At 36.7% G+C, this 27,708-nt stretch overlaps 2 protein-coding genes across 2 annotated transcripts; one reads left to right on the plus strand and one right to left on the minus strand.

The window, feature by feature from the left end:
• Positions 1-7,671: 7,671 nt before the first annotated feature.
• On the minus strand, positions 7,672-20,953 carry LOC112576752 (nuclear receptor coactivator 5-like). The gene is given in 14 exon segments (XM_025259428.1): positions 7,672-9,196; positions 9,507-9,892; positions 11,119-11,373; positions 11,739-11,933; positions 11,936-12,016; positions 12,620-12,664; positions 12,667-12,818; positions 12,924-13,067; positions 13,945-14,025; positions 14,173-14,265; positions 15,095-15,170; positions 17,402-17,512; positions 18,052-18,415; positions 20,841-20,953. Coding segments are annotated over 12 exon segments (1,932 nt in total). The 5' UTR covers positions 18,374-18,415; positions 20,841-20,953; the 3' UTR covers positions 7,672-9,196; positions 9,507-9,515.
• Positions 20,871-27,101, plus strand: LOC112576754 (nuclear envelope phosphatase-regulatory subunit 1-like). Its single transcript, XM_025259429.1, has 6 exons — positions 20,871-20,971; positions 23,771-23,842; positions 24,343-24,416; positions 25,257-25,366; positions 25,578-25,632; positions 26,103-27,101. The coding sequence occupies exons 1-6, from the start codon at positions 20,953-20,955 to the stop codon at positions 26,139-26,141; spliced, it is 369 nt and encodes a 122-aa protein (XP_025115214.1). The 5' UTR covers positions 20,871-20,952; the 3' UTR covers positions 26,142-27,101.
• The last annotated feature ends 607 nt before the right edge of the window (positions 27,102-27,708 follow it).

Below are 27,708 nucleotides of genomic sequence, written 5' to 3' on the forward strand. Positions count from 1 at the left end.
ACCAAACCAGATTACACTGTTGCAAGTAGGTGGGGTTTCTAGTGTCCTGTGAGTGTGGCGACTACGTTTTGCTCAGTCATTGGTTTTATGTTCGCTGTACAAGCTCCAGAACAGCCTCCTCATTGAATGCCTGGATTTCCCTCTTCATATTGGCAAGCACGAGTCATCATTTCACATCCACAAAACAGGAAGGTCCTACAAAGGACTTGTACAGATTGTACTTCATAATAAACCAGATGTTATGACTGCGCCATACCTTATCCACCCTAGCCATTGCCCCTGCTGCTGCCATCATCCTAATTAAAATATCAGTAGTGAAGTTGCTGTCTTTGGAGAAGGTGGCTCCCAAGACTTAAGACAGTTTACATCATTTAGCTGTACTCTGCTCATGTACTTATCTACTTTGCAATTCCCAATGATCATGACTTTACTCGTTTCAGTGCTGGTCTCAATTCCTGTCAGCCTGGTAAGGTCTGGCAGCTCTCTGTTAGTACCTACTGTATTGTCTGCAAAGTGTAGGTTGTAAATCAGCCCTCCATCAACAGAAATGGTAGTGTGAATGTCATGGAGGTTTCACACACGATGTTCTAAAAGATGTTAAATAGCACAGGTGATATGGGGTGTTCTTGATGCATGCCTACTGTTGTGTGAAAGAATGCTCCCATCCAGCAGTTCTGAGTTTGAACTTTTGCACAGTGCTTTGATGACTTGGACAAGACCCTCTTTGGTGTTAAATTTTTGCATCACATACTATAGTCCTTCGTGCCAGACTCTGTCAAAAGCCTTTTTTTTAAAAGTCAAACCACTGATGCTGAAGATGCTTTTCTGTTGTTAGGATGCTACTGTTACAGATCTGTTCAGTCAGCCTGTTTTTCTGCTAGCAGGGGTGCTGGTGATGTGATCTTGTAATGACTTTTCTTGGGTGACTGATTAGGCTTATTGTTCTGTAGCTGTGGCACTGTTTACTGTTTCTTTGTTTTGGAAGGAGTTTGACTCATAAACTCAATCCATTCTTTGCATTCCCAGACTTTGGCACAGAGCAGTGATGGCCTTCGTTGTTTCATCCCATTCTGAAAAGTCAGATTGACTTTATGTCATGGACCACAAACAAAATTTAATTCCTAACACCTTGTTCATCTTGGATCTTTTAGGTCAAAATCAAATGTAATGTAAGCCAGCAGTTATCACATCCCTCTCTAGCTACTAAAACTATTTTCATGAAACACAAACTTTTATTTAAGCATATCATCTCAGTAATTATTTTGCCAAAATCTGTCAACAATAATAGGCAGACATATTTATTGCAAAGATCAAAACATTTACTCATGCATATTAACATAGGAGCTGCTCTCCCCATTCTGCTTCTTTTAGGGCGAGACAGCTCTAATATATAAAGTCTTGGGTATCAACAGTTCAAAAGAAATGAACTGTCTCAAATTGCACATAAAACTAGCATTTTTTAAAAAAAAGGTCTTTGTACAGTGCCATGTGAATGTAGAGTTGGATGGTAAGGACCATACATAAAACAAGAAACCTGTGAAACTGCACAAACATAAAATCAGTTATTTCACAAAACTTCCTTCCACTCCAAATAACTCCGCTTCAGACCACTTTGCAAAGTTCTCTGTTCCTGCCAATGGAAACATGCAGCGACCATCAACAAAAATAAATATCTTGCAGATGGCTCTTTTTCTTTGGTTGAAATCTTCTAAATATTTGTGGGGAACTGGTGGGAGACATTCCTTGTACCTGCAAAAAAAACCATTCCAACAGTTATGATTAAGGAGTTTTCAGTGCATCATTTTCAAAACTAGCAAACAGTTTTATTTATATTACTATAAACATTTCTGCTTTTATCAATGTTATAAAGAACATCTATGTTTATTGTTTTTTAACAGCTTTCATACCAAAACTATTAATGCCATGTAATGTTTATTTTATACAATTTCTGGTATTTCTAGTACTATCAGCTTTTCATAATATAAATAATAATAAACATATGATTTTATATGATGCATACTCAAAATCACAAGAAGCGTGAATTTGGCGCTTTGGACAAGCTAACTATTGTTAAGAGTAATACATAATGTTTAGGAGTAATACATTTTCAGTATCTATAGAGTGTATTTAAGATGACATTACCACTGTCTAATGGATCCATCTATCCAAGTTAGTTTGACTCCCCTGGGAAGTGCAGCTATTCTTTACTCTGGTATAAAATTAATTTGAAAAAAAATTGTTCATTACAGTTATTACAGAAAAAGTAAATTTAAAAAAATCTCACAATGCTGATTGAAATTTATGGTCACACGACAACAGCACTAAAATATAATTAAAGTAAAATCTAGATATAACAAGAAGTGATATATGGTTGAGAAGATGAATTACAATCAAACATCACATGTAACACAAGTTATTAATACAATGTTCTCCAAACAATACAAGTTACTTTATGTTTAGAGATGATATTTCAGTTAAGGAATATTTAACACTGCCGCTTAATACTAATCCTTAACAGAATGTCTTGGACGTGAGAACTATTCAAGCATTGCCATTGTTTTTCTGATTGAATGAGCACAATTCTACACGATTCATTTAACCTAAAAGTATTTTATAGAAATGTTGAAAAACTTTGTACAACCCTCGATATGTGTGTGTCCCCCCAAAGAAATGTTTACATCCAGATTTTTATCCCCAGTTTGCAGAGCAGACAAATATCTGTGCACATGCATGTTTATATGTATAGTAAAACAGTTCTTTTCAAAAAGTCATTTACATTTACAGATTGGTTGTCAATCTTCTTTACCCAGTGCATCCATTCTAAAAGTAATCCAGCTCCCCTCATTCTGCAATCCTTGTGACACCCTGTTCACCATGGAATACACCTGTATGAATTAAAAAAAAAGGGTAGCTCCTTTTCACATATGAACAGTATATTCCAAATGACAGCCATGCACACCAGGACATAATTTTTTTGACTATTTCACAAACGTTTACACTTTATTGCATTAATCACTGGCACCATATATTTTTAATGAAATTAGTGAAATTTGTCCTTAAGCAATGCATAAACATGATCAGTCTTTTGCAAGACTCTTGCAAGTATGCATCATAAACTGCATGTTCTGACCTCTAGCAAACCAACACCCCCCTCCAAAAAAAAAAAACAAACTAATGCTGTAGACAAATTCATCTGATGTTCCTTCAAATATGCTTGCTTTTCAAAATATTTTCTGGCCTAAAATAATAACTGTAGCCTCTTTCAAGAACATTTTTAACAACTGTACATGGTTCAGCAAATCACTCGAAGACATAAGCATGGCACCAACTTAAATTCCAGAAAAAAAATGTGTAATGCAGTATGAAGAGTCTTTGAATACTAAAAATGTAACCACAGAGGTTTAACACTCCATATTATGTTAAGAACTATAGACAGAGAATACAATTATTTTCAGTTTTCTTTGATGTCAGTGCAGAAAACAGATGCTAAAATGTGAGAAATGCTTCACAAACATCATGCCTGCTAGGTATGTATATGCATATATGTGTGAACTCGAATTAATAATCTGCCTAATTTATAAAGTAACACGGGGAGGAACTTCAACTTCCACATGCAGGTCCTCAACACTGAACTAGTTACAATTAACCTTCTCGATAACAAGGCCTCCAGATATTTAAATGTCTGCAAAAGAACTACAGGTATGCTACAAAGTACAAATCCTTCGTAGTTCAGATCCTGCATAACAGATGTGAAATGTGGACTCTTACAAGTACCTGAGAACCTCTACTTGCAACAGTCAAGTGACATAAGCTGGTCTGGTTTGGCCAGGTGAGCCAGCACGACACATTGTCAAAGATTATCCTTCAAGATATCTTGGAGGGTGGTCAAACTGCAGTGGCCAGAAGAAGAAATGGCTTACACACGTCAATGAGCGGACTGGCAACCCTGTGAAGGATCTGCTATTGCCCAAATCAGGCATGAGTAGTAGGCAATAGATCCAACAATGTAAATCCCAAATCTTTGATTTTCCAGATGTATTGGTGGGTAGTGTAGGCACACAGTCTTGCAGGAGCAAATGCTCACCCCAAACATACAGAACTTTGCTCCCACTAGCCCTTTTATCCTTCCCACAATTCATCTAACAGGGACATACAATAGATGTTGCTGATATTGCCTTTTGACAGGCAATTTTTCAAGATGTCCTCATGGTTTTACTGGCTGATGCAAAGCTTCTACAAAGAGGACAGCTATGTGGTCGTTTCTTGGACTTCCCTTAAAGATACCTTACAAGACACCCTTAGGTCAAGTGTCATGCCAGGTCACATGGTTGATCCTGACCAGCTTACACCACTTCAATGTTATGGGTATGGGTTCATGGTGTCGCAGCAGTGTTCTCCATGCAAAGTTACAGGCTTTACATTTCCTATATGAGATCTGGAGTAGTTGCCTCAGGACGACACACACTGCAGTTTATCTGCAGCCAACAGATCCAGCATTGGCGGTAAGCTATGATTCATGTCACAAGCAGAAAGTAAGTTATTCACCACTTGCAGCAATGCTTTCTCAGATGATTCTCACAACAGGCTGAAATGGTTCCAGTAAACTGTGGCTGGAGAAATGGTTCAAGAAGACTGTGGTTGGAGAAATTAAGAGACTGGGCCATCATAACCTTTTCAGAACTTTAGACCGAAAAGGGCGATAGTTTCTGAGGTTATTAGAGTCAAGGTTGAGAAAAGAAGTGACTGATTTGATAATGCAGATGCTAATGGAAATCATCAAGGTATTTCCTGAAGTCAGAATCAATTCAGAACCCTTTCAACATGCATTTTTCAACACTACTGAATTATGGTTTTAATGCTGTCATCATTAAACTGCAGAAGGAAGTTTTACTAGACTTTTAACAGCTTATGCATTTAAGCAAGGACTTCCCTATATCACTTCTGACAGAGGTTTTGCTCTCTCACTGCTGGATAAAGCCTACATTTTCAGCCATCTTAACCCCCTCTGAAATAACATACTTAACTTCCGATGATCACTGCTGCATTGTCAGTTCTGATCATTTCTATCCCTACATTTCTGTTAAGTTTGTTACTACACTAAATTTGTAAGTATTTACAAAGGGACCAAGTGTCGCTGTAAACATAGCGGCCTGAACAAGAAAATAATAATAATGTGCAATTTATATAGTACAGAATCACACTCATACATAAGCATGCACTAAGCACTTGATACAGGTGATAACTAGGTTAATGTGAAGCATATAAACTAAAGGAACAGAAACATGTGCAATGAATGAAGGCCAATTTTATCATGTCTGTTAGGATAGGAGACATATCTATGACGGGATTTAACTGGTAGTTTAACAATTTAGACAAGAAAGCTGAGACAGTCATGAAGACAGCAGTAACAACATGTAGTAGCTGTTATAAAGTAACAAAGATTTGTCTACACAAAAAAGGAAGTACATGCTTTTGTTTTTCTCTTACTGTGGTTAACAATTTCTAATATTAGAGTACTGAAATATCCCATTCCTTTTGCTGTTTATGCATCTGCACAATTTCTTTCCTTTGTTCTTTCATATAGAAATATTTTTGTACAATCCAGCGTTTCATATTTTTTTCAGGAGCCAGAGAAAAATTAGGTTCTTTACCAGATTCCTAGGCCATGTCCCTTGTTAGTGAACTGCTACTAATGTGAAACATAAGCAAATAAACCTTTTTTCTTAGATGATGCTCCAATATTTGTCATAGCTATCTCCAATTTCTCTTTTTTCTAGGCATTGCACAAGAATCAGTATAACTTTGTACACTGATTTGTCTGCTGTAGAGTTAGGTACACTTCTGATAAATGTTTGTAATTTGATTGCGTGGATAATGTAGGACAATCCGTAGATCCAATACAGCTCATCATAAATCAAGACCCTAAAAGATCCTTATTTTGAAAGCAAAGCACATGAACAGTATCCTCATGTATATCATATATACTCTGCATATGTTCACACAAAGACACCTGACTCAACACATTACAACTTCATGGGTTTTTCCCCAATTTATTTAAGGAAAATTAAGCAGACAAAGAAGCAAAAGCAGATTTATTCCAAAAACACACAAACTAACACTGGATGACACTGAGCAGCCATCAAATCATCATTCCTCTTCATTCCAGTCTTAACATTGGGATCTCACTGCAAGGCTGGTCTCTTTGCCTCACACCGTGTCATTCAGATTGTCTTCAGCTTCAATTCTAGAGTTCTAACATCAGGGTTGGATGTCCTCTTTCGCTTTTCCCCAGGATTACAATCAAAAGCATGATATAAAATGCTGATCTACCAGCTGTGTAGTGTGTGCCCAGTTTTCCCACTGGGATGTCTTTGGCAGTGGGCTCTAACCTGGAGCGGTTCTAAAGCTCTACAGGGCTTCTGCTAAGGCTAAATTCTTTGGGGTCCCAGGGACCCTTCTTCAGATTTTTAAGGGGTCCCTGTTCTTCGCCCAAATTTGAAGGGGACCCCATTGACGAAAATTGAAGGGGTCCTCCGAACTTTTAATGTGTACTGTACGCAATTTTTTGCGTAAGCAGAAGCCCTGGCTCTAGGTTGGTGATTCACTCCGATTGCCTAATGCATGATCAGTCTTCAAAGACAAGTCACAATGAACTCATGTCAAAAAGATACAGAAGAAAATATTTGTAATACAGTCAAATCTCTATACTATGCCACTCTCGGTATTATACCACTTTTGCTCGGTCCCAACTATAAATTCAATGCAAAATAAATTTACTATGCCACCACCTACTCTCGCTACTATGCCACTACTGTGTGATTGTTAAAAGGCATAAGTTGTGAAATTCCGCGCAGTGCTCTATTATTATACTGTATGGTAGTGTGGGGCATCGCAATTAGGTGGATGGAACATAGCACGCACACAGGGAGGGTGGAGGCTGGCGATGAGGGGTGGTCGCTGGCCGGGTGACAGCCCTGTGACAGAGGGAGAGCGGGAGGGTGTCAACTAGCGACAGGATGCAGGTGCGCGGATGTGGTAGGGAGGGGTGGAGGATGAAGAGGTGAGGGGGAGAATGAGAGGAGACAGCTAGTGCCAGCAGACGATTCTTGAGAGGTTTTGAGAGGTTTGGACTGATGGGTAACTTGAGCAAATAAAGCCGTTTTTACGAACCTCGTTATTATGCCAGTCTCGCTACAAGCCACTTTTGCTCAGTCCCGGTAGGTGGCATAGTAGCGAGATTTGACTGTAATCATATTATAGATTAGACACAAGAACTTATGGCTATTGCAAATGACTATCAAGGGCTTAATGATTTTTTGATTAAAAGAAGCATGTTTAAAAGTAGAGAGCCATACCAGGCATGTCCTCAATACTTATGACCTGATTATCTGCAAATAGTAGATTCTATCAGCAACTTTAAGCCTAGTAATTGGTCTTACTTTGTTAACACTCCCTACCAATATAGGCAACGGGTTTGGTTTTGAGTTTAAAGCTTCTTAATAACTTACTGTGGTATCGCCCACTGCTAAATACAATGTTACTGCAAAATGTCTCCGTTCCATACATTTCACTGTCACACCTGAGGTCTCCAAGCTGATGATGACATCATCTTCACTACTTCTGGATGCTTGGTTATCATTATGTTTATCTTTGCTTGCCTGTTTTGTTTTTTTTTAAATTTCTACCCAAAATAAAAACCCACCCAAATTGAGTTTCTTTTCACTCCCCAAAGAGTAGAAAACATGTGCATTTGTCTTTTCCTTCTCAACGTTTACCATGCACATAACCTACTTCATTGTTTAAGTTTTACATCATCTTTAAAAGCAGACTATGGTGACAAACCTGTTCCAGAGTTGTAAACAGATCTCACATAGAAAAAAAAATACATAAGATAATCAAACCCTAGACCTAGACATAACCTTTTTTGGCATTAAGTGCTTTATTGCTTCACCATAAAGTGCCTTGAATATAGCCCTACAATGTGCTAGCTTTAAGCAACTTCTAGTCTTTATTATATTGTAATCGTTACTCACCTCAGCTACTAATAACATGGTAGGAAACTATTTGTCTGAAGCAAATGGTCATTAACACCACTTGTTAATTGTTGAATCTATATTTTCATCCTGAAGAAAGACAGCTTTCCTTTGAAAAAAATGGAAAAAAAGTGCAAAAGTCACTAAAGCAGTTAAACACGATGGTTCCTGCCATGCAGACTTTGTCACTTCATGTTAATGTGACAGCAGTTAGAATTATGCACTTAATTGCCAGCATCCAGTGAGTTAATGAACCATGATGGCCAAATTGAACACATAGGTGTATGTGTATAAACTGTTCAGCCTAAAATTTTTCAGCCACGAGCTCAAAACCTGCCACTCAACTTCACCAGCAGATGGGCACATTGGCATGCAAAGAAAAGTCAGTAACTGAGAAAGAAGCCATACACAAGCCTTTGACTGTAAAAAATAAAACTGTTCAAGTTTATCTGGGGGAAAACCATCTTTATTCAGGTTCTTTGTACACATTTCTGTTGAGAATTCTCGCACATTTTCCCATAGTTATACAGAAATAAAAGAAAGAACAAATTTTAAATTGAACACTTTTATTCATTCATGTAATGTAAATGCAGCTGTTTTGTTGATTGAAAAACTGAACAGGAAGCTACAACTTAAAAAAAAAAAAGTTTACACTTTATCCATCCATAACTGAAAACAATTATGCAAGAGTTGTTTGCATTTCGTATAGTCATATGCTAACAGCATGGTAAACAGTCACAAATGCAGAGCTGCTTTACCAACCTGTTGCACACAACAGTAAATCAAGAAGTCCTTCTCTTAACCACTCAAATCGATCCGCATTCTTCAAAATGAGTTAGATGTTAAGCTTCAAATTGTACGCATGATGAAGACTGGCTTGTCCAAGAGATGACGTCATCATCAGGACAGTAAATATCGCCATAAACACAAGAAACATTAAAATGGTGCTACCTGCTGCTTCATGCCTCTCTTCACATGAGATTGTGCAGGCGAAGAGCAGCTTGTCAAATGGCAACACCATGCATCAAAACAATGTTCAGCAGTCCAAGATAAAACACTCGACCGTTGAAGAAAATGTGCTGTCGGTGTCGCTCGCGTTCAAAAAGCACGGTGGCACAGATGAAACAAGCAAAATGGAGATATTCTTGCCGGTCTGCTCTGCCCTGTGCAAAGAATGGTGACAGTGGATGGGTCAAGAATGCAAAAAAAAAAAAATGAAAAGTTTCAAACTAAACATTTTGGCCCACTAAAAAGGGCTCTTTTTCCCATGAAACCACTGAAAACCATCCAGAATATTTTGGAAATATCAAGGGAAGGCTGGGAATATTCTAAGCAATACAATGAAACTTGATGAAAGATGCAAATACACACGTGGCAAATCATGATATAAACTGAAAGAACAAATAAGCAAATGAGATGATAATGCCACCCTCCCCTCAAAAAAAGGTAAACAAATAAATAATTCCTACTTACAGTCCTGGTTTAGTATGGACGATGTGTTGAAGATGAAGGGAAAAGTCCCGTGGACCCTGGTGCTGCTGGCTGAGTCTTGGGAATGGTTATGTTTCGCAGGAGGTTGGGGCCACTCTGGATGAGATTCTCCAGTGCTTTCTGGACTGTAGGGTTGTCAAAGTTTATCAAAGCTGGTGCTGAACTTGGGGCAGGGGCAGGGGCAGGGGCAGAGGCAGGAGCAGCTGCCTCCACCAGCTGTGGAGGATACATCGATAGACTAGCAGCTTGAGGAAGCAATGGAGACATCGTCTGAGTTAGTGGCTTCAGTGACGTGCTTTTGGTCAGGGTCAGTAACGTATCTCCAAGATTACCTGTCACTGCTTTGGGGACAGTTAAAGTGGTGGGCACTGAAAAAATCAGCACAAAAAAAATTTAGCAGTTCTGCATACAGAATATAAAGTCACAATAGCAAATAGGTGACCTATAGCATTCTTCCCTTGCAACATTTACATCCTTTAAATGTGCACTGAAAATGCACCCCTTCCGTAAACATTACTCCTAACAACCTTTCCAATAATGCTAGTCCTTTTTCACACCCTTCCTTTTGCAATATCATGTAATTCTCAGCTCTTGTTCTTGTTATTTTGTCCTCTTTGTGTTTTCTGTATTTTATTTTATTCTTCATTTAGTACGGTTGTTTTTTTTTTATAGTTCATATGCTATTTGTTTTCCTGTCCCTCGTATGTTGTCCATGTTTCGTTTTTGTTCTTAAGTGCTAAGGACATAGTCCTTAGGAGTGTACAAATTTTGCATATATGATTATTATTATTAAGTACCAACCAGTTACATTGGGAAAACAAGCACAACAATACAGTAGGCACTTCATTTTGATTTCAGGACACACAAAAAATGTCCAACTTTTCCTTTTTTACTGTTCTTTGTGACTGCTGGTTTCATATACCGATAGCTGCCAGCTAGTATGTTCCAACACTAAAATCACTGAACATTTCACGTTAATTTGACTTAAAATGGTAAGGTTTAATAGGGCATAATTTTTACCAACTTGAGATGGCTACAAAATACTATTTCCCAAAATCTGACAGAATAACACCTCTTCATTTCTCGAGATACAACCTACAATAATCAGCATGCACAGAAGATCAAAAACAAATATCACAAATGTATACAATGTTTATATTGTCAAAGGTACAAAGGAATGGGAGAGCTGGGACCCGATATTTTTGTGACATCTTTCAATTGCACTCCACATCTTCAAGTATGACGCATGCCTAGATTTTTGGGTTTTTTAATATGCAATCAACATAAAAGGCAAGGAAACTGACTTTAACTGGTAGAAAGTTATTCTGAAGTCTGCATTAAGGTACATGTAGGATAGTCTTCAACACTTGAATAGGGAACAGGAGAACAAAAGAACTCCAGTTAAAAAATTTACAGAATTTATCTATAATTCACACATACAAGCACGTGGTGGCTTAAATGCAGCAGCTATACCATTCCTAAGCGTCTTTTTGATGCCACTTTTTTCAACCATCTTATACATAGATATCAACTTGCAACCTCACTACAAAAAACAACTTTGCCTTATGTCTGCTGTTGCAGTGGAGATTTATACCTGATGCAGATGTTCCATTCATTAGACTGAGGATCTTGCTTTGCAGTTCCTGATGTTGCTGTTGCTGCTGCAACTGTTGCTGTGACATCTGCTGTTGCTGTTGCAACTGTTGCTGTGACATCTGCTGCTGCTGCTGTGACATTTGTTGTTGCTGCTGTAGCTGTTGGTGCTGTAGCAGCTGCTGCTGTGAAATTTGCTGTTGCTGCAGTAACTGTTCTGGTGGTTGACTAGATGTACTCTCTTGAACTTTTTGATCTGTTGACGTTTCTTGCTTTAAATTACTTTGCTTTGAATTTGTTACATATGGGCACATACATTTACACATACATTGATAACAGAAGGCATTCAAGAGCTTCTTCTCCTGACATAAAGCTATAATGTCAAAGTCAACAAATGTGTATTTTTCTGTCATTTATAAATTCTAGCAAAATAAGAACTGCAAAATATTTCTGTCACAGGCAAGATAACAGACTATAAGAACTGACATAAAAGTGTTTCCACAGCTCTTCAGAAATCTTTGTGTGCTTGGCTATAGACATAGACTCCAACTCTAAGAAAAAAAAAAAAAAGAACAGGAAAAAAGCTAGAAAACAAAAACAATAAAACCCAAAACACCTCACCATTTTGTGGTGGTATGCCCTCTGCTTCCATCAGCTTATCACGACGCTCCTTTAAGTAAACTATGACTTTATTCAATTCATCAACTGTCAGCTGCCGATTATCAGCTAGTAAGTTCAGCAAGTATGCTATTTCTTTTGCTGGAGGTAGGAATGGGACAGATGGTAACTTTGCAGATGAGCTAAGTGCAGCTGCTGCCTTTCCTTTTCAGCCTGAAGGTATTTGTCAAAACTTCGTGCAACAAGAGCAAGCGCGTCATCCAGAGGCATGTTTCTATGTTCTGGTGGAAAAAAAGACGGTCCCCACGCTAATTTTTAAAACAGTCCTCTAAATTAAGGATGCATATTCAAACAATGGAGAAATGTTTCTACAGCTTATGATTAAATCCTGTAGATCTCACATGGATTGTGGCAGAAAAAGCATAGTAATTTCTGAGTATTTTCAGCCATATAAACCAAGATTTTCTTTCTGTAAATGGGGCTGCATTCAAATTTACAATCAACACAATATTATAGTTCAGTTTTCAATAACTAAAACATTTCTTTTCAGGAAAGTCTGAGCCTAAAAAAGCTTAGAATAAAAAAAAGAGAACTGGGTCATGGCAAATTGGTTTTCCTTTTCTTTGGGATTATGGATGAGGGTTACACAGTTGGGCAAAAAAACATGCTACAAATGTTCCCATGACATCATCTTGGGAATAAAAAAAATTTTTTGCAATTTTTACACACTCATCACTACTGTTTTGCTTTGATAGTATTTTAAAATAAGGTAGTCACAATAAACGGTTCTGTCTAGGATGATGAATGCATACCAGACAAAATTATTGGGCTGTGAGATATGAACCAACGGTACTGAAAAAAAAAAAGCTGAATTTTATTCTTACCTTGAGGAAGTCCATGCAGAATATTCAGTGTCAAAGATCGATGACTTCATTTTGACTGTTGATAACTACAGCAAATAAACAGCCTCGTCGTGTAGCATCTTCAACTTGTTGCTGAATAGTACGATCTTCACGAATCACAACAACTGATGTCAGAATGTTCAAATTTTTTAGTCGATGCTCAATCATCTCTGCATAGTCTCTGCACAATAATGAATGTAATTTTGATGTAATATTGTACTTCAGACAGCTCACTGAAAAAAGTGGACCAGTGCGAGTTATAAGTTTAAATCATATGTGGACATACCTCAACACCATATTCAGTACAATGATTTCACAGTCAACATGGACAGGTTTCCTTACTCCCAGGGTGTCATAGACCGGTGGTGGTGGTGGTGGATATGGGTCTCTGTATGGATCTCTGTACAGATCTATTGCATAGGGATCCCGTCTACACAAAAGAAAGAACAGTCACACCAGGCATGGATATGTTTAAGATACACAACCTTTCAACTCTTTTACAGTTTATTTGCGCACTTACTGTTGAAACAACATATCAACTCAGGGGCTGAGCAAGAAATCTTGAACTGTAAGAACAGGGTATTTGTCAGCCAGTTGGAAACAATTAGTGAAGCATGATCACGAGGGTAGCTGGCACAGCCTCTGCTTCACACTTCCCTAACCCAGGCTGAACTACTCTTTTTCCACCCTATGGTAGGTTTTGGTCTTTAACTAACAAACAGGAAGATACCTATTTGAAGATGTGAATTTCATGATGTACCTCTGAGGTAGAAACAATTTACTTCTGCATGCATGTTTATCATAATTTTTGTCTTACTATCATGTTTATTTTATAAATTTCTTTGAATACTTGAAATCTGTACATATTTATGTATTAAGATGAAGGTTAAGATCCAGCAGCTGTGTAGCTGAAATGGTAAAGGATGTTACTGTTTCCAATGACAATGTGGTATTGATGGTCACCACGTGGATCTCTATCTCACACCTTCTAAAGTGATGGTATCAATATTTGCTCTTCACAGCAGATTTTTTTTTTTAATATTTTCGGGCCACTGACAGGTAAAATAAACATTAAAATGACCATACTCCAAAGCAAAACAACATTGTCTGTGGCTCTATGATATTCAAGGAAACTTTGATCCAAATTAGACAAAGTGTATGGATTTGCGTATCAACATTAAACCCCACTCCCCCACCCGACACACACTGCTTTATTTATACAATAAATGTGTCGCCTCTTTAACTGTATTTATTGCAAATAACTTTCAACTGTTCAAAAGTCTTTAACAACCTTTATGTATACATACCTGTAAGGATCATCCCGAAATCTATCAAAGAATGGGTCAGGTGGCACTGGTCGCCTGTATGGATCATCAAAGTATGGGTCCCTAAACAATACATACAATGAAAAAAAATCTAAAACAAATTTCTAACAAAGCAAAATGCAAGGAAATATACAACAATGCAAGCATACAGTTTACACAAAGTTAATTTTATCACAGCAGGTAAACAAGATAATGATAATGGTGACTCACCTGGGAGGTGGAGGTAAATCTCGCCCCCCAAAAAATGGGTCAGAAAATCCACTCCCAAATGGTTCTCGATTTGGTGAACGATCTCTGTTAAACCTAAAAAGGATAACAGTGTCATATCAACTGATGACATCATATTATAATATCCATAAAACTCTTCTCTCTACACTGCTTCTCACTTGCAGAATCTTAACTTAAAACTCAACAGCTTCCTTTTTTTAAAAAAAAAAACAAAAAAAAAAAAAAACCCAAGTAAAACCACATAACAAATTTTGTTAATGGTACGTATAATCAAAATGACCTATAATCAAAATACACAAATACATTAAAACCCTAAAATATAGGGTTTTTAAAACATCTGATCAATATTGTTCAATGCTTTACAAAACTCCACAAATGAAGCATTACAAGCATTTTAGGTTGCAGCCATATACTTTTCAACTACATAAATCCAAGTATACTGTCATCTGATGTCAACATCTTTTCTACATTCTTTTTACTGCTCTTAATCAATGCCACCAATCTGCATGTCCATATAAGTAAGTGATTCTAGATGCACCAAAGTTTTTTGGAGTACTTTATGCTAGAGGTACGGAATGGAATCTAGAGGTCTGCCATTTTGATTTTACCGCACTCCAGGTAACGCTGTATCGGTACTAAAAATACATGTTAACAATACTTATTTACCAATGATGTTATGGTAAGTCTATGCAATGATGTTATATCACTTTATAAAACAGTTCTTAAATTTAAATTTATTTTGGCCCATGGATTCTACCTTGCACCATTACATTAGGAGTGAGTTAATATAATACACATTTTAAAAGATTAATAAAAAAAATAAAAAATGCGGTCCCCCACCCCACCAAAAAAAACAAACAAACAAAACAACAACAGGTTTTATAGATTAGAAAACACACCATACCTATTATCCCCTACTGTAGATGGACCATCATTTCCTGCAGTACTTTTATTCCGCTTTTCTGCTGCCATATTGCACTCTACACAGGAAGAAGAACAATAATAGCATTTATATAGTGCACTTCAAGCATTTGGCAGCAAACTCAATGTGTTTTGACATAAACAATCAGCTAACAATATCTATGCAGGTTTTATAGCATGTTTTCACTATAGTTAGGCTATAGGTTATATACAACAGAAATTAAACAAAAGAATACAGAAATTAAACAAGCAAAACACACAGCCTTAAAAGGAGCAGGATCTTTCAATGATAAGAGAAGGCGAAGAAAGATTTGTCTAAAACTTAATTTGAGGCTTTAGGGCAACACAGCTGAGAACAGAATACAATCCTGGCATTGAGAAAATGAATGCAACAGTCTAGAATTACACCTGGAGCAAGAATTAGAATGACAAAACACACTTATCATCAGATGACATTGCTCAGATGCATATATTTAAAATCTAATCTGCAGGAGAAGCAACAAGAAAATACATGGTTCGTAAATGGAAAAACTGCGTAGTCCACAGTGCCCAAAAAAGTTGAAATTTTCAGTGAAGTAGACACAAGCAAACCTGTAATGTTAAAAACTTCAAGCAAGATGGCAAAACAAAGAACAATATAAAGAGACCATTAGTGGATGAAGATGTTTGTAGAAACAAACGTAGCACAGGCACTGAAGAACAATCCAGAGGCATAAATAAACAAAAACAACTCAGTAGTCCATGAAATATCATTGCCATAAGATATGATTAGGCATCAAAATGGATATCACTTCTCACCACTGAGTCTAATCTAAGTGTATGTGTTACACATCTTTGCAAGAACAAATGGCTCCAAAGCAAGCAACCAATCAACCAAATGTGTGTGTGTGTGTGGTGGCTGTGGACAACGAAATTGAGCAAATGACAAAATCACAAGAGCAGCGGGGATGCCGATGGGGGGTGGCAAGTTGAGAGATGGGGCAAGGGAGAGGGTGAGCGATAGTGGGAAAGTGAGGGTGCCAGGGAGTAAATCACTAGCAATGCCATAATTGTTATCTCATTCTTCACTTGAAATGTGTCTTGTAGCTCAACATAAGCTCTTATCAAGAGTACACTAGTTTCATTATTTCACTCAGCAGATGCCATGCATGAGTATGCTTTACACAAATGACATGATAAATCGAAAGTTGACAATAAAGCCACAGCTAGAGAAGTTAGTGACACAACACTACCCAGATGACACTGAGTATTCTGACTAGTTATTCAAAATAAATGAAATAAAGCAATTTGCAGTGACAATGACAGTATTATAACAAGAAAATACAATCTACTCCACTACTTTTCCTTCACTATCAGTATCCATCAGAAGAAAAAAAAGATCTCTTGCAATGCATAGAATTTTATCGAACTACTGGAACAGATTATGAAGTTCCTAAAAGTAACCTTATTTTCCAATATTTTACACAGTATCATTAAGTTATAAATCTACAAGAAAGAAACTCACTCTATAGCACATCTCAAATGCATATTCTGACTGAGCTTCAAAATCTTTTCTTTTTTTCATTTAATTATAGGATTCTGCTGACAGGCAGGGGATTTTTTTAAAGAGAGATTTATCAGAATAAATATTTTTCCAATATCAGGAAAAAAGTGCATCTTTTATAGGCACAATCTCTACACTTCTACAGCAGCAGCAGCAGCAGCAACAAAGCTCCCTAATATTATTAGTAATAGGTAGCTATGTTCAGTCATGCAAAGTGCTTTAAACAAATCTGAAACTTGATTGAAGAATGGCATTTTACTGAAATAAAAGACTTAATTTAAATTAATAATTGTTCAGATGTTTATAAATGCTATTTTGGTCATCTAAAGTTCCTCAGAAATTGCAAACTTCAGATATCACGAAGTAGGGAAAAATTCTATTAAATTCAACTTGTTCTAGCTTGAACATACACATAACTAGTTACAGGAAAATAATGCTTTCCACCCACGATGAACAGTTATGTTCAGTTAATAACAGCTGTACAGAACTTGTTTGCCAGCATGAATAATGCAGCTTGAAGAATTGGAATAATTTAAATATAAGGTATTGTACAAATATGTTTCATGTCATTTCTGACAACAGACTGAAAACTACCAACATTGTGACAGTAGAAGTTGTGAAACTGCAGCACATACTGTTGCTACCGGAAAGAGGGTTTTGAAGTGGGAATGTTACTAAGTAGGCAGGTCTGCTGGTACAGCACAGCTTTTTTTTAAAACAAAAATATCATAATAAATGTCTACTTACTTATCTTTTTACCATGGAATAATGTTCCATTTACAGATGCCACAGCAGCTCGGCCCTCCTCTTCCCGTGCAAACTGAACAAACCCATAGCCATTGTGATGCACAAGTGTGTCTGAAATAACAAACATTTATTAACAAATGCTCAAAACATATGATGCATTAAAATGCACCTGCATATTTTCCACTACACGGAGATGATTTCATCGAATCACAGCGGCAACTAAGCTGCAGTGACACAGGTTAACTTCTTAGCGATAACAAGAGAACACCAAAACGTCAAATGATTCTGGGGACATAAATGACAATAAACCTGGTGCTTAGAGGCAGTCAGAGAAGTATTTTGATTTAGTAAAACTGCATATAAATAAAGCAGAAAGCTTAGAAGCTGAATGTTTACCATTTTATTGCTAACTGCCTGAAGATATTTTATAAAAAAATGCATGCAAGGTGCCATCATTTTGCTCAGATCTCATTGTTGAACAGCACTCTTATCTTCAGCAGTTGGTAACCATACACTAATAATGTTACTGTTAATATTGAGCCTATAAAAATCTATAAAAATTAAAATTCTGACCATATAAGTAATAATGTTGATTGGTCCCTACTTTTCACCAATTCCTTGGGTCAATTTTTGTACAAATCAATACAAACCTAAGATTCGGCCATGTTTTTCAAAAAGCTTGGTCAGTTCACCAGTAGTTGTAATATCAGAAGCCAAATTTGCAACAAAAACCCGTGCATTCACGTATTTTGGGTCTTTGCTCATCACTGGCCTTGTGGGCGAGCTCGATCGGCTTCCATCTTTTGAAGTTCTTCGACCTCGTGATGATCTTGATCTGGATGTTGACCGTGACCGCGAGCGTGAATTAGAGCGGTTGTTCCTCAGCCATGGTCTATCATGACTTTTATGACTCCCACTTTTTCCTGAATCTGCACTTCTGCTTCTTGACCGTCTAAGACCTCTGGAGGTCATGTCAATGGGACTTTTTCCTCGCTTATTGTAAACTTTAAAAAGCTGAAATAAAAATTTGTAACCTTCAAAGCTCTCCTCCACAATGCACGAGTACTTTGGAGGGAATGAAAAAGTGTACATATCTATATTAACACACATAAGTTTGCAGCCACACCATCATGGCTGGACAGTGTCAAGAGCATTGGAAACCAACAGTTAAATGATACTTGTACTGTTCAATTATTCTGTATATCTTGCCAAATTAAACCAGTATCATCATATAGTTAAGTGAAGGTAAACGTTTCTTAACCTTAAGTCTATTTAAGCAAAGAGTGGTTTATGATGCTTAAAGAACAGTTGATGGAAGTCCTGCTTTTTCCTTCTGCCCCCACCACTTTTCCTGATAGATCAGGTATCCATTCATCGCTGAGTGGATAGAAAAAAAAAAGTTTAGGTCCCATGGTCTTATGACTGTAAGGGAGTGAGGTGCTGGAGTCTTCATGTATCAAGACCAGCTTTTGAGAGGGCAGTGCCATTTCCTCTCCTTCACTGCTGTATCTTCCCCAACCCTTTTCAGCCAGGGAGGGACCCCAGTCAATAGATGGGATGACTCGTGGAAAGTGACTGCCTCACACGAGTATCAAGCCAGCCAGTACCTTTGGCTTTAAATGCCATTGCTCTAACTACTAGGCTATCTGCTTCCCTGAGAAGACTTATCAGTCGCAGACCCAAGAACCCATCAGACTATATCTGCCACTTCCTGCTTCAAAGTCAAGCATACTAACCACAAAGGCAACAAAAATCACATTTACTCTCATCACTAACAGATACACGTGCAGTAATCAGCATAAACATTACTCCTAACAACCTTTGCCATAATGCTAGTCCTTTTTCACACCCTTCCTTTTGCAATATCATGTTACTCTCACCTCTTGTTATTTGGTTTCTCTTTGTGTTTTCTGCATTTTATTTTATTCTTTGTTTAGTATGGTTGTTTATTCTTTTATAGATCATATGTTATTTGCTTTCCTGTCCCTCGTATGCTGTCAATGTTTCATTCTTGTTCTTAAGCTCTAAGAGCATACTCCTTAGGAGTGCGGATATGCACCTTACAAATTTTGCATTATTATTAATTCGTCTAACTTTCAAATTTGATTGTCTTTACACTTTAGTTATAATATTTTGTCATAAATGTAACAGAATCACACTTTATTAAAGTTTGCTACCCTTTTAAAAAACCCAGCTGATGCAGATTAATGTTGATATTGATAACAAGACTTATGTTAAATTATCTGGGCAACAAGATCAGGACAATATATCGACAACAGTTATAATATGTAGTTTTATGTTTCATTAAGACTGTACACCTATGTGCCACTTAGGGCTGTCACACTCTGACAGCTGCCCATGTAAGATGGGTCTACAGACCCCTGAACATGTCCTGCAGCCCTGTCCACTACACAGATACGGACAGAGCTGTGACCTCAGGAAGCCACTGAGCCTCTGACGTACCAAAGCATACATAACAGAAACACCTCACTTCATAATCATATTAAAAAACCTAGAAGACTGAAATGCATGCTCTCAGGAAAACAAAAGCGAGAAAGAATTAAGATATTCACACAACTGGTGTTACATGTAGCAGCACTTATTCCTGAATATTTATTTGTTTTTTGGTCCCTATTTTAGCCTCAAAGACTGTGGATGAGACAAATCTGCAATGGTTCTACAAGAAATGCAGAGTATTACAATAAAGAAAATTATTTTACTCATCTTGGATTCAAATAATGGATTTTTTTTTTTCAAACTGCTTTCTCGATAAACAAGTCATTCATTGTGTACAAGAAACGTTTAAATTTTTGTGTTTTACAGTTTGCGTTCGATCCTGTTGAGTTTCAGTTTCATTTCCTTGATTAAAATTCTCCTATTCAGTAAAACAACATGTGAAACTAAATTTTTCCGTACAATGAATACATGAAGTAAAAATAGAAAGATGGGGAGGGGATGGTGTGGGGAAAAAAATCGAGAAACTTCAACTATTAAGTGCCCTCATATCGAATTCCAAACAAATAACGAAGTAAACAAAAATTATATATGTAATGAAAAAATGAGGACCTACTCAGCTACCTGAATCTGAAACCAGAGTGAGCTTCGCTCGATCAATACTACAAGTCTAAGCAGAAGCTTTTTGCACAAGTTTATGTCTTCAAACTTGATATTACTCGAAGAAAGCAATTCTGGCTTATCCGTGGTCACGCTACACGTATCGGTGAGCCTATCAATGAGAACGAAGTTCTTCCGCCATTTTGACTATCTCATACTTTGCGACAAAATATACCGACAAAATATGCCTTAACAAATAATTGCATATATAAATAATATCTGTGTAAGAGTCTATAAAATATTCAATAGTATGCATTTTGTTCACGTGAACTTTGAGCTGGATGAAACTTTAAAAGGCTCACAAAAAATCGCTTTTGTTACTTACGTAGGATAGTTTCTTTGACTTCCGGCAAAATCATCAACTAATACAAAACTACGAACCTTCATTCATGCTTGTCTTGTGGTAGTTTTGTATCTTTCGATACAATTGTTTAACGATGGCGGAGCAAACAGAAGGTGAAAACGCAAGTTGATATTCATTTTACGTGGGAAGATTTAAAACAAAATTGAATAAGTGTATTTTAGAAGAACTAGATGTATTTCAAACAAGCCAAAGAACAGTAGCGAAAATGAGAACGAACATTTGCGTTGCTTTCCTGGCGATAGCAGTGTTGTGCACGATCGGCCCGCTCCAATGAAGATCAATAATAACAATGACTATTTATGTAACACTTTTCCAAAAGATATGTTCAGAGCGTTTCCCATAGAGGAAAAACAACAATACTGACATAATCCTGTATAAATGTTCAGTCTCCACTATCGCGCTTGCTCGTGCACACACACGCACACAGCCACAAAATAAACTCATTACCCAGCACAAGGTCTTGATACGGATGAAGTCACTGATTTTGAAAAAAAGGAAGGCTTAAACTATCGATTTGCACTACCAAAATGTATTGAATTCTGTAAAGTTTCAATAAACAGTTTTAAAGCTGCTAAATTTATTTGTTACATCTGCAGACAATTTTTTTACCTATTGGGAGCTGAAACGTGACATACACGTAAAGTTTGAAACGCCTTGAAAGAACATTTAGCATGAAGTGAATTTTTAAAGTTCAAATTGAATTAAAAAATGCAAATATATAAGCACACTTGTACGAGGGCATGCATGCATATCCTCCACTCACCACACTTAACCTCATTGCAGAAACAGATAGCATATGTTTGCTAAAATTCTAGGAAGTAGATACTGGTTTACTTCAACACATGTACACACTCTCATTTTCTCTCTACGTATGTGATTGATGTACAATATGTAGAGACTCTCAAGTAGTGATCTTGAGGGCTTCATAGGATGCCATAACCCTCTCTCACATTTGCCGAGCATTTTTAAACAATTGTCCAGATATATATATATTGAGCAATACATCTCCAATTTAGAAACCCCCATGCAATCCTTTTTTATGCTTGATTTATTTTTAACTTTATCATTCAATCACACCTTTTAAATGAGAATTTTGATATTTGATATTGTGCTGGGAGTCCATATTAATAATAATAGCAAGCAGTTTTATAGAATTTCCACCTAGTCTGAATGCACAAAACAAGCATGATGCTTACACCCCAACAAACATGCAAGCAATTATTGGTGTATATATATAAAATCTCTCACACATGCAGCCATATAGCATGAACAATGACAGCCATACATTGCATAACAAGCAAATGTAGCACTATTAAAGAAAAGAATATGTTGTCTATTACACATCTTATATAGGACATTTAGTTCTTATATGTTATTCTTATAGAATCAGATACAAAATACAATAAAAACCAATGACACTCTGTGTATAAGGGTTGGAAACCATATCAGCTTTTTGTACAATTATTTGTAGTTATTGAATAATGCAGTCAAAAATTGTTTCCCTTCTTTTAATACTTGTTTATAATATTAATATCTAGTTATGTGCTTATGAAACTAATGATTTTGTATATGTTTCAAGATTCTTACACATGTATAATTATATTTACTCCCTTACACATACCTGCCCTCTCAAACCACACACACACATATATATATATGAAATAATCACTGATATGATGCAGCTGTACAATTCAATTTGACTCTCACAAAGTTAATTTAGTTGTTTGATGCCCAAGCGCTCTTGCAAACGGTGTCCGGTCACTTAATCCCCAGACACTTCATCCCCGACACTTCATCCCCGACACTTCATCCCCGAGACATTTAATCCCCAGACACTTCATCCCAGACACTTCATCCCCGACACTTCATCCCCGACACTTCATCCCCGAGACACTTCATCCCCGAGACATTTAATCCCCGACACTTCCTCTTCAGGACAAATCAAGAGCAACCTATAATAGATTGTTGGGTGCAGTTAGAGAGCTAGTGCCTAATGCAGCTCCAGAGACAATAGTAACAGACTTTGAGAAAGCTGCGATGACCGCTTTTAGAGAGAAGTTTCAGTCATGTAAAGTAACGGGCTGTTACTTTCACTTAAGTCAAGCGGTATTACGCAAAGTCTCTGAACTGGGGATGAGAAGTGACTATGACGAAGACGACGAGTTACGTGGAATGGTCAGATGTCTCCCAGCACTGGCCTATGTACGTGAGGAAGACATCGTCGATTCCTTCGAATTCCTTGATGGTCTACGTAAGGATTGTCAGCTACACAAGGCGTCTGTTCTACAATCATGCGCCGGCACAGAGAAACGTCCAAAGAAGAAATACGCTGAGTTAGCCAGGAGAATTAGCAACATTGTTGAGAGATATGAGTCAATGGATCGTCTTCTGTACCTCGATCATTAGCTTACCTTTCATATTGATTAACAGCAATTACCTCGCGAACACTCAAGAACAATTTTCATATCATATTGTTGAAGAACATTACATTTACTTGCTTATATGAATTTTAACTAATGTTGTAGATGTTCAAATGACGTTGAAGTTAATAGCATGATTTGAATTTGAATTATTTGAATTTCAATTAAGTATGATTAATTAATAAATTTCAATAAAATTTTTCGCTGACTTCATAATTTTTATAGTTAAGAATTTAGTTTAGGGATGAAGTGTCTGGGGATGAAGTGCTTAGGGATTAAATGTCTCGGGGATGAAGTGTCGGGGATGAAGTGTCGGGGATGAAGTGTCTGGGGATTAAGTGACTGGGAACCCTTGCAAACACATTATTAAAGACAAAGTCCCTGAATTCAAACACTAATTATAGTTGGAGACTGTAAAGTGTGTATGTTACTCTGGTTGAATACTATTCTGGTTGAGTTATTTCTCTGCAGACCTTAAGGCATTTGAGCGACGGCTGACAGAAGTAATTGATAAGCTACAGCCAGCTGCTAGAGGATGGAGACGTAAATCTCTTCTTTTTTCTGGGGTTTTAATTTTGCTTATAGAATTGCTTATATATCATGTCTTATCTAATCTGATCATCTAAACAAAAAATGGATTCAAAACATAGGTACTTTGTGGGGCAGCAGTAATTTGTAGCAGGTTTCACTTGCGCAAAGAAAAGCGTTTTATTTTTATATTATTGTCTTCAATATTATTAATACATTTTACAACTAAATTTTATTTTGGGGATAAAGACTTTAAAGATTCGACTTTTAAGTCAGTAGGCCTTCTTTCACTCCCCAAAAATCACCCTCTATGTGTGTGTGTTTTTTTTTCCCACATGGTCTTGTAAATATATAAATCTCAGAAAATCCAAACAGTCCAGCGTATTGGTTCATTTTAGATTGTGTTTTACCCTTGAAGTACTTTTTATAACTTATAGTATCAAACAAGTTAGTTAGCTATGTCTTTGATTTAAAAAAAAATCTTTTTCACAGTTTGAAATCACGTTGTGTTTCAGTGCTTTTAGTTGTTGTCTCAATTCTTACTGCTGTTGGGGCCTGGGCATGGCTGTGGGACCCAAGAACTTCAGAAGTATGTTTTCATTCATTTCTTTGTACCAGAGTTCCTGAATCCAAAGTGGTTTTAAAAGTAGTCTGTAACTAATCTGTATTTTTGTCCTGAGGTAGGTTGCAATGATCATATTAATCCTAATCTATATCCTATATATCTATACCTTATTCAGCAATAAACACCCTATAAATTATTCAGCATAAAGATTTTTAATATGGACAGATACTCCTTGTCTGATATGGAAGCATAGCATGCTGCTGCTCCAGTAGTACACTGTTATAAACAACTGCTTCTTCAAATCTCCAGGAGAAACAATTATTCTTTACACTAATTTTTAAAGAGTATTTCTAAACCTGTACAATATTACATCAAGCATGAAATATTCGGGTTTTTCTATAGTAAGCCTAAGAGGGTAAGCAGAGATAAAATTCACTCTCAGAAGGGTTAGAGAAGGTACATTTTCCCCAGAATAATTCTTTTAAATATCTAACAACAAGTAAAACGTGGAAAATATTTTGGTTCTTTATGAGAAAAAGGTATGAAATTTGTATTTATATGCATGTCATTTGTTTCCCAATGTTTCTAGTGTAAATTTATTTTAACATGAATAATTGAAAAGGCATTTGCAACATTACTTAGCTGACTGACTTTCCAGAATTTTTAAAGAGAAAAAGCACACAGTTTTGTGCTGAAAAGTTATCAAAATTAGATGGGTTAATTTAAATAATTTCTCCATTTTTACTTGATAATAACTAGTGTATGGATGATTATGAACTGATTTTTTTTTCTCTTTTAATGACAAAAATTGATTGTCCTATGAATGATGATGAACTTTGAATTTTTTACACATTTTTGTTACAGGTCTCCTTTACCCAGTCCTTGTTGTACCATCCTGTCTTTGCCCTAAGCTGTTTTGTCCTTTTACTTCTGTTCCTCTGTGGAATTCACAAGAGAGTTGTTGCACCATCAATGTATCCCTACTATTCTGTGCTGAATAAATGCTTTTGCTGCAAGATCAATTAAGACAGCATGCTGATGTAATGAATTATAATTTCTATATATATACTTCAGTGTACAATAGATGTAATGTAGAACATTTTTAGTTATGTTCTGCAGAAAAATGAAATTTGTAAAACTTTATTAGCTTTTCCACAATGTACTCTTTTCTTGACAAAAGTCTAGTATTGCAGCAAGATGTCGCCTAGTTCTTGCTGAATACAACATGTCATGTGATGATGTAAGTTTAAATTTACTCTTCTGCTTCTTGTTTATTACCAGTAAACTGGAACTGATATTTAAAAAAAACAATCAGTCATAAACCAGCTAAAGCCTATTTCCTAAATCTGTGTTGTCAACTGTATAGGATGATAGGTTGGTAAGTGTGCTGCCAGTAGCTGCTTTGAAGACCCATAATATCAGAAATTTACATCAGCTTCAAGATTCAGTTCTCAGCAGGCTCAGATTATGAAGGTTGAGGCATGTTTCATGCTTGTTTTGAGGAGATTTTTTTTTGTAAACAAAGTGAAAAATGTTTGTAAAAAAATTGCAGCTATATTTTCACACAACAGTGCAGTTTTTTAAAATTGTTGAGATGGCTACATGATTATAACAGTCATACAAGATATCATTTTGTGTAAAGGTGCAATAGATATACATATATGTAATTCCTACCTAAGTGTGCATGACATATTCGTATCTGTGTTTCAGACTGGAAAATTGATATTGAAGCCCCGACCATCTACATGACAGGAACTTCCAGTTTAAAAGTTAACAGATTTTTACAAAAAAATAAGTGCTAAAGAAAAGACAGTTTTTGCATAATATTGTTATATCCTGCTTTGTTTGGCCATTGTAAGGAAAAGATTTTGGAAAGTATACAAGAGGCACAGATTGCACTAAAGACTTTGAATCTGTGGGTGAAAAAATAATGCATCAGTACTTAAATTAGGAACATTACGTATTCAGATTTTTTAGCATTCACTGTCATCATCCTTGTCAAAATTGCTTAGCTTTAGATAGAAATTTCGCATTGTCTGAGAGAATAAGTGAGGTGTGAAACTGAATGTGAATGAAGAAGAATCAGTGGGTCTTAGAGTTGTCCTCTTTTCTTTGACTGACCAGTCAACTTGGAGTGAATTATTTTTAAACATTGTAACAACTACAATCAGGGATTGATTTCTATTTTACTGTTGGCTTAATTTCAAACCAGTTGTACACATATGTGTAGATGTTGTCCTCATGTTATTTCCATGTGATGGTCAGCAACAACTTGAGGACTGCTGCTTCTCAAAGAGTCCTGTGTGTTGGCTTGTGCTCCTGAAATTTGTTTCCTGAAATCTTTTTTTCAAGTTTAAGTCCAAAACACTATGAGTTCACAGCTCGATGGCTCGGATTACTATTCTTGGAAGTCTCTTCATTCATTTAATTGTGAAGTACTGGCAAGTGCTCATTGTGCTTTAACTTTTAAAAATACTGTGCTGTGAATAATGGGCACTGACAGTGGAGTCATGAACTAGAACCTTCTTTACGTACCCCTGTTCCTTATTTTTGTGTGTCTCTGCTCTTCAGGCTCTTTCCCATTTTCTGCATTTGTGGAAACAGAATATGTACTCTGAGTTTGTGTGTGTGCACCCACATGCCTGCATGCACACACACTCAAATAGTTTTATTATGTAGAAATTGTTGAAGTAAAAGGGTTGTTTAAAATTTTGTTTTCAAGTTTGTGTGTATGCCTGTATTTGTGCATATGCTGCATGCACGTGCATGGTAGACAGAGAAAGCAAGTGCGTACACATTTTATGTAACTGCGTGGAAGCATTATGATGATAAAATATAATACTTCATGTGTACAACACTGGTGTTACAATCTCCTAATCTCTTGACATGACACCCAGCTCGATTGAATGGATGAAGAGGGATAAGGTTTAGCATTTCATGACATACGAGTATGTCACAAAATGTATCATTATTATGTAGGTTATCTCTTGGAATTTTAGTAGTGTGAAGTTTTGCATACCGCCAGTTATTCGTTGTGCAACAGTAGACACAAAAAAAAAAAATGGAAATGCAATGAAATGGCAACATCTCAAGGAGGAAATGTTCCATTTTCAACAAAGATAATGATTGAATTTGAGACCACATTTCCACTCGTGGAGGCGAGCTCAATATACGAAAAAGACCATGAGGCCGGATTTGACAGCTTTGAATTGCAAGAGAAAGAAGCAGAAGGAGAAGAAACGCTTCCCGAATTATTCGTCTCGTGATTAGAGCAGAGAGGAGAGCAACACATGAGACTCGGGTAGTACTGTGTCAG

This window comes from Pomacea canaliculata, linkage group LG12 (genome assembly GCF_003073045.1).
Source record: "Pomacea canaliculata isolate SZHN2017 linkage group LG12, ASM307304v1, whole genome shotgun sequence".
In the NCBI taxonomy this organism is placed as follows: Eukaryota; Metazoa; Mollusca; class Gastropoda; order Architaenioglossa; family Ampullariidae; genus Pomacea; species Pomacea canaliculata.